The sequence below is a fragment of the Carex rostrata genome, chromosome 5 (assembly GCF_964058835.1).
Source record: "Carex rostrata chromosome 5, lpCarRost1.2, whole genome shotgun sequence".
NCBI lineage: Eukaryota > Viridiplantae > Streptophyta > Magnoliopsida > Poales > Cyperaceae > Carex > Carex rostrata.
Window position 1 is genome coordinate 11,181,766 of NC_135922.1, and position 7,984 is coordinate 11,189,749.

The 7,984-nt window shown below is 36.3% G+C and overlaps 2 protein-coding genes across 2 annotated transcripts; both read right to left on the reverse strand.

Moving 5' to 3' along the window:
* Positions 1-1,341: 1,341 nt before the first annotated feature.
* On the reverse strand, positions 1,342-3,248 carry LOC144553845 (pentatricopeptide repeat-containing protein At1g33350-like). Its single transcript, XM_078302033.1, has 4 exons — positions 3,245-3,248; positions 2,796-3,142; positions 2,434-2,560; positions 1,342-2,138 (listed from the first exon to the last, which is right to left on the reverse strand). Exons 1-4 carry the CDS (start codon positions 3,246-3,248, stop codon positions 1,342-1,344), a joined length of 1,275 nt encoding a protein of 424 aa, XP_078158159.1.
* A 2,021-nt stretch (positions 3,249-5,269) lies between these two features.
* On the reverse strand, positions 5,270-7,513 carry ABCG5 (ABC-2 type transporter family protein). The gene has a single exon (XM_078302948.1). It carries the CDS (start codon positions 7,436-7,438, stop codon positions 5,477-5,479), a length of 1,962 nt encoding a protein of 653 aa, XP_078159074.1. The 5' UTR covers positions 7,439-7,513; the 3' UTR covers positions 5,270-5,476.
* Positions 7,514-7,984: the final 471 nt, after the last annotated feature.

The window sequence follows — 7,984 nt, forward strand, 5'->3', positions numbered from 1 at the left end:
TTTACCTTCTTTCCAAACATTTTTGTAAAACTTCTGAAAATCGACGAACTTTTCGATTTTTTCCTTTTGGTATTTGCCTCTCTTGCCGGTAACTTTTTTTTCCCTCTCTTGCCGGTAACTCAAAATCCTTGGAAAGTTGACTACAAGATCTCTTAGTGATAATTCATATATATCAAATTCCTTCTCTTGTTTCTCTTCTTTAATTGCTTGATTCTTGTTTGGACCAATGGCTTCTGTAGACCATGCGTGTAACTGGACTTCCGGTAAGTGGTTATCAGCACCGTGAGTTGTGTTTGAGAAACTGAAGTGGTTTTCCTCCAAATGAGTCATTGTTTTGATAGATTAAAATTTAGATGTATTTTGATTGCATTTGGTTTTCTCTCCGTGCAAAGCTCCTTTGTTTATATATTTGTTTCATATAAAAATAAGATAAAACGAATGTAAATGTGGTATCTAGAAATTGACCAATAAAGATGACTTCCAGCTTTTTCTCTCTTTTCTTTTCTTTTTATTTTTTTTTTGGGGGGGGGGGGGGGGGGGGGGGGGGGGGGAATTGGCCTAAAAGAGCCCACTTGTTTCCATTCAAGAAACAAATACAAGTTACAATCAATAAGTCAAGAGATTTTCACTATCCTCCAATTATAACATAACATATCTAGTGGCTGACCTATTATGGATATTATTTTTTTTTTTTGTTGACAAAAGTGGGATGATACCCATCGCTATTAAAATCAAAGAGTGTTTTTGGTACCAAACATTTGATACCATTTCAGAGTTACAAATAGCACCTAGAAATTAGAAAACATCATAGTTCAACCAGTACAACTACCCTAAGTATGCTCCAGTTCAACAGGACAACTTTTACATCAGAAAAAGAAATAACAAGGATTTGTTGCTCCATGAATTGTCTGCAAAAACTTAACGGGTATCAACCGAAACGGGTCTAAACCAAGCATTGGAACCTCCTCTATTGTGGATTTGTATATCTTAGTATTATGATGAAGTGTTATTTTCTTTTGTTAATTAGAGAAAGCAATCAAAAATCTTTCTTCTATATGTCAAAATCCTATGCATCAGTACATGATAAGTATGATAAATTTAATTTTATGGCTTAAATATATTTAATAAGTATGATAACAGAAAATTCTTTACAGTGGACCCATATAAAAATCTCAGTAGCAAATTGTTAATAAATAACAAATTCCATGATGAAATCTCCCCCATCTTGACATTTTCAAAGTAAAAGATGAAATGAAAAGGAATTCCAATCAATCAACTAACCAAATCCTAAAAATTGGTGTATTTACTATTGTAATGTTACAAATAAATATGGTCAATTTCCTAACAGTCAAGCTCCAATTCCCATTGCAACAGCTCATCTATCCAATACGTATCAGCTCCTCCATAGTGAAATATCTCACATAAATCGAAACAGTAAGCACGGTTCTGATGCAAATTCCAACTCAAATCTTGATCCTTATTTACCCCTCGTTCAGCCACTAATCTCCAAATACTACCGGCAACACGCTCCCATTTACCCCTAACCCCATGCAATTGCGCCAAAATAGAATAGGGAAGCCAAGCCTTAGTCTCCAGTTTCACCATATTCTCTGCAATTGTTTCGGCCAAATCTATCTCACCTTGAACCCAACACTCTTCAAGAAGTGTACCAAGAATTGCATCATAAGCCTCATAAGGCTTTTCATTTATCGTACCAATTGCCTCACAAAATCTCCCTGTTTTACCCATTAATTCTGCCATGCACATGTAGTGTTCAAATTCACAGGAAACACCATATTTATCCTCCATTAATGAAAAAATTTCTCTACCTTCACTTATCAAATCTTCACTGGTACATGCTAAGAGAACCCCAAGAAATGTAATTCTATCTGGTAAGGTGTTTCTTTTCAACATTTTTTCAAATACTCTAAGGGCATCTTTACCCCTTCCATTTCTGACCAAACCGATGATAATTGCATTCCATGAAACTAAATCCCTATAATAGGCCTTTTCAAATATTTCCATGGCACTATCTATTAAACCCATCTTGGAATAGATATCCACCAGAGCAGTTGAGACGATCGGGTCTGATTCAAAACCCAATTTGCAAGCGAAACAATGGATCTGGAATCCAGCCTCTTCAAAACCAGAACTCGAAATCAATTTAAAATGCTAGCTATAGTGAATTTTGTCACTTTAACACTTTTCCTTAAAGCTGATATGAACAGATCGGATGCCTCTTCTCTTAGCCCAAAGCGGGTGTAACCTGATATCATGGCATCACAAAGAATTGAATCCAATATGGGTGCGTCTTTAAAAATCCTTATTGCAAGGTTTAATCTCCACAATTGCAATACAAATCAATAGCAGAACTTGTAACAACAGAGTTCTGGTTAAACCCTAATTTGAAACTAAGAGCCAATATTTTCTCACCAAATGTCAAATCTATAGTATCGGCACATAAACTCAGTACTGTTGAAATGGTGAAACCATCAACCCGAAGCCCGTTATCAAGCATCAATTGAAGGCATTTGTAAACTTGGTCTTTCATGCCAGCTTCCTTATAAACCAAAAGAATAGAATTCCAAGAGATCAAATCTCGGTTTTTTATATCCCAAAATACACGCACAGCATGTTCAACAAGACCAACTCTTCCATACATACTAATAATCGTATTATGAACCACATTATTCAAATAATTAAACCCGCAACGAGTTGCAACCCCATGCAATTCCTTTGCATGTAATTGAGAGAAAAACGGAGGATGCAACAATTGACAAAGTGTATCCGCTAACCTGTATTCCAAGAACCCGCATCCGATAAAGATGCCTAAATGCCTCATCAATGCACCCATTTGAGACACGCATAGAAATAATAGTGTTCCATGTGACTGTATCTCTCTCAGGCATTTCATCGAATACCTTCTGTGCATCCTGAAAACGGCCTGAATCAGCAAGACCACCCAATGCAATATTATATGAAAAAGTATTCTTAACAGATAATTCACTGAAGCAATTCAAAGATGATTGCACCAAACCAAGTTTTGAATAAAGGTGTATGAGGTGGTTGCAAAGGAGAGTATGGTTTTTCAGCCCCCTTTTGATCAGATGCGCATGGAGGGATTGAGTGGAGAGAAGAGAACCTAGAGACAGACAGTGATTGAAGAGAGACAAGAGGGATGAGAGGTTTAGGGTTTTGATGGGTTTAGTTGAGATTTTGTGATATGGCATTTAGATTTTGGTACCCATTGTGGTTGCAAGAGCAGTGGGGAGGGATTATAGAAAGGTTTATAATTAACGGTTTTGGTTATATTGAACGGATAGTTAATTTTGGGCCGCTGTTAATGGGCCGTATTCAAGGATACGCAGTTGGGTTTCTGGGCTTTTATATAACTCCGCTTATTTCAGTTAATGTTATCAGATTTTATTGGTCGTTGAATGATCAACGGTTTTGATCTATAATTTGAAATAGAAGGACAATTCTTTGTTTTACATGAAATGGATTTCTAACATCTGAAATGTAACATTGAGTACTAACCAATAAGGAAAAAATAAAGAGAAACAATTCAGCAGAGAAAATGAAATTGAAAAAAGATGCATTTAGTGTACCACCTTCTGTAGTTTTATCTGTTTATTTCTCTATCAAGGAGATGAATTTCAATCCAAATATTGATTTGATTCCCTTTTATCCCCTTTTAATTAATTAAACCCTCAGATTTTCTTCTGAGTTATTCAAAAAAAACCTTGAAATTGTGCTTTCAATGTAGTGGGGCCCACATTGCCATTCTATTGGAGAATACCAATGTGTACCTGGTAATTGCAGTGACTGGTACAATACCAAGAAGGTTTGCTTCTTGGTTAGAGGAGTTGAGTGGAACAGAGAATTAACAAAATAAAGGAAAGGCAATGCAAAAATTAAAATCTATAATGTGGTAATTTAATCATGAGCTTGATAATTGATTTATAATTTTTTTTAATCCTACATGTGTTATACAGGTCTGTGAAGTTCTAATCTGAGTTGCGAGTTCAACAGCAACCATAGCTAATACAATAGCTTCTTTCCGGATCCTGCAACGGTATACTTTTATTAGAACAAAATGTATGTACATTCTGACAAGCTGATTTCATTTGTATCCGACAAATTTTCACAATATCATATAATTTTTTTTAATCCTACATGTGTTATACAGGTCTGTGAAGTTATAATCTGAGTTGCGAGTTCAACAGCAACCATAGCTAATAGCCTAATACAATAGCTTCTTTTCGGATCCTGCAACGTTATACTTTTATTAGAACAAAATGTATGTACATTCTGACAAGCCGATTTCATTTGTATCCGACAAATTTTCACAATATCATGTTTACCCTTGTAAAATTGGAAATATGTGTATGTAAATTGTAGATACATATTTGTACATTGATAAAAATCGAGGATCGGAGTAAAGAAGGAATGCTGGCACAAAAAAAATAGATTCATTTATTGCCGGACATTTGATATTATGTATATTTAGAAGGGATAGGCATGAAATTGCCCCATTATGATATAATAGGCTGAATTTACAATGAAAATGACTATTAGTGTCAATTTTTTGTGTAGTTAGTAACTGCTTTAGAGATAACTGTTATGCTGTAATGGAATTACTGAATTACCTTTTTTACTGTGTTGTAATTGAAAAATTGATCACATAATTCCCTCTACCTTTCTTTCATTTTCTTTCTTTATAAAATACTTTTTCTCTTCTTTTTCATAGTTTATTGTTCTAATCGAAGAATTTGCATCCTTGAACAAGTAGTTTGGGCTGAGAAATTACTAGACAGATTGGGTTCAGTACTGGCAAAAATATCATACCAGTACTAGCCCATGATCAAATGAAATTTCAATTTCTTTCTGATGTTAGTAGAAAAATGATTCATAAAAAAATTAAAAAAGGAAAAAGACAAGAAAAAAATGCAAACAGAAAAGTTACAATACACCAGAGCAAGAATATATTATAGAAGACTCTAGAAGTTCCAATTTTTTTATACCATAAATAATTATTGATCAAGCATTCAGTATAACATTAGGTGACAATTGATCATGCAATTTCAGTATAAATACCAGAGCAAAAGCATTTTACAGAAGACTAGACAAGTTCCAACATTTTTATACTATTATTGATTATCGATCATGCAATTTCAAAATCTTTCTGATGCCAGGAGAAAATGATTCATAAAAAACATTGAAAAAGGAAAAAGATCAGTAAAAACGCACACAGAAAAATTAAGCCATACCAGAGCAAGAGCATTTTACAGAAGACTATAGAAGTTCCAATTTTTTTATACTATTATTAATCATTGATCAAGCATTCAGTATAACATTAGATGACAATTGACAGTATGATAGTAGACAACAACAAAATTCACAGAACCCATTACCAGAAAAATATTAGAAAAAAAAATTAAGAAAATAAAAAAAGATAAGATACCTCCATTTCTCTCTAAGTGGAAGAGAGAGCTTTTCTAAGTCCCCCCTTTTGTGCACACCTAAATCTACACCTGAGTATCACATAGGAAATCATTCTGTACCCCAAAATGAACCCAACCATAACTCCAACATTTCTCCATTTGCTTCCTTTGTCACCCATTCCTTCTCTTCTCAGTACCTCTTCTCCTCTCAGCACACAAATCCCCATTTCATACATTACACACCTATTCACACCTGAGAATTCATTCACTAAGAACCCCTCAAAGGGATACTTAAACAGAGATAGGTAATGCATGAAAACCCAAAACCCCGGCATCTCCTTTTTCGTGATGAAATAACCAGAGAAGAGGAAGAATGATCCCATAACTCCTGATATAATAGAATTTCCTACGATAAAATTCGGCGACATTGCACTGAAACAAATAACCACTGAATTTGCAGTGTATAATATCAGCCATATAAGCAATAGGAAGTATGCAAAGGCATAGAAATCCCGATATAAACCGGCAAGCCAGTAAACCGGTACAGAGAACAAAAGAGCGAGAACAGCTAGAAAAGGGAGAAACACTATAGAATTTGCTGTGACATAAGATGAAATCCTATAACTACCTGACAAGGTCTCTTTCATTAGAATCTCTCTCTCTTGTAGAAATATTGGTAAGGCTTCTATTGTGGAAGAGAGAAGGAAAGTGAGTATGAATGCAAAGAGACCGACCCGCTCCATGACTTTGGTTTCTTCTAAGTTATAGAAGATCGAACCGATCACTAGACTTGATACAATCATGGTTATGATCCGACAAGTGAACAATTGCCGTGTCCGGCACACATTTTTGAAAAATCGGTGCGTTAGTATCGATACCTCTTCAAAATATGAATTTGCATAATTGTGAACTTGTGTATTGGTACCGGCCATGGCAACAGCAGCAAAAAGAGAGTCTTCATCTGCTACTTTGTGTTGTTGAAAGAGCTGTTGGAGAGTACATCTGTCTCTTTTAGAAACTTGTAACGGCGGTTCTTCAACCGACACATGCTCTCCTTCAATTTCCTTTTTCTGGTGGTGGTAAGATAGCACTTCAATGGAATCGATTGCGAATTCCACCACATTAAAATGTGCCGGTACAGTCAAACCGGCTGTGATCAAACGAGCTTCCAACTGGTCAACGGTTCCATGGTGAGCCACGGTTCCATTGGCAAGTAACAAAACCGACCCGAAAAGACCAATGACACGGGCAGCGGGTTGGTGAATACTGAGTATAACCGTGCGCCCGTGTTTTACTGCCATGGTTTGAAGCAATGTAACAATTTGTAATGCGGAAGCACTGTCTAGACCGGATGTCGGTTCATCCAAAATGAGCACTTGAGGACCGTGCACCACCTCGGTCCCTATAGAAACCCTCCTTCGCTCTCCTCCCGAGACTGATGCCACCTTGGTATCGGCCGCCTTCCCTAGACCCAACTCCCGGATCAATGTATCCACCCGGGAGGTGATCTCTTGGGGAGGATAGCGCGCGCCTAGTTTCAAGCGTGCGCTGAAATAGAGGGTCTCTCGGACCGTGAGCAGTGGATACAAGATATCCATCTGTGTCACATATCCGGAGATCCTCCGAAAGGATGCCTGGTCAACCGGTTTCTGGTTGACAAGGATATCGAGCGGGGTCGAAGCAGAGACCCTGCCTGCCAAAATCTCTAACAAGGTAGACTTTCCGGCCCCGCTCGGACCCATGATGGCGAGGATCTCGCTCGGCTTCGCATGGCAGCTCACATTCTTCAAAACTTGCCTCACTCTGTGTTTGTTTTTGTGGAGATTGTTACCTACATTGCTTGGTTGGTTGCATTTGATTTCTTCATTTCCGCCACCTTTTACATCTAATTCATCTTCATCTCTGCTCCATATTTTTAATGGATGAGCTCTCTTGCTAATTTTTATGTGGTAGTTTATGGCCTTTGCTTCTATCTCACACCCTTGCTTCTTCATCTGTGAAGAGGTGGTGAGAGAGAGGAGAGAGAGAGAGAGAACAAGGCAAAGAAAACCCACGGGAGTGCTAAAAGGTAGCATGAGAGGCATGGCGTTTCCTGGATTAAAAAGAAAAAAAGGGAAAAAGACAAAGATACTATTTGCCCATTTTACCCTTGAAATTTACTAAAAAAAATTATTTGCACATTCTCTAATTTGTTTTAGCATTAGGGTAAGAGATTCAATATTTTTAACCTTTTGAGCTCTTAGATGTAATTAATTGTCTCGCTTCAGCTTCAGCAGTACAAAACAATTGGATAGTCTATATTGATGTTAAAAGGATAGTTATAATTTATAGTCATTTCATACAAAAAAAAGTATATATCTATAGAATACATGTTTGAAAATTTAATCTATATAAGATAAACATCTCTGAAAGACATAAAATGAAACTTAGTATAGGATTTGTAGTAATAAAATTAATATACTTAATTTTTCATATTGTCCTTAATTTATAGAACAGTTTGAATCAACAAAATTGTTTTAGGTAAAAGGGTAATGAAATAT

Excerpts from the sequence above, each read along its gene's own strand:
- LOC144553845 (XM_078302033.1), bottom strand. Across the intron at positions 2,561-2,795 it reads TGCGGGTTCTTGGAATACAG|GAAGCTGGCATGAAAGACCA; the intron begins GTTAGCGGATAC and ends TTGGTTTATAAG. Across the intron at positions 2,139-2,433 it reads TACTATAGATTTGACATTTG|AGGCTGGATTCCAGATCCAT; the intron begins GTGAGAAAATAT and ends CTGGTTTTGAAG.
- ABCG5 (XM_078302948.1), bottom strand. The coding sequence starts at position 7,438 with ATGAAGAAGCAAGGGTGTGAGATAGAAGCAAAGGCCATAAACTACCAC.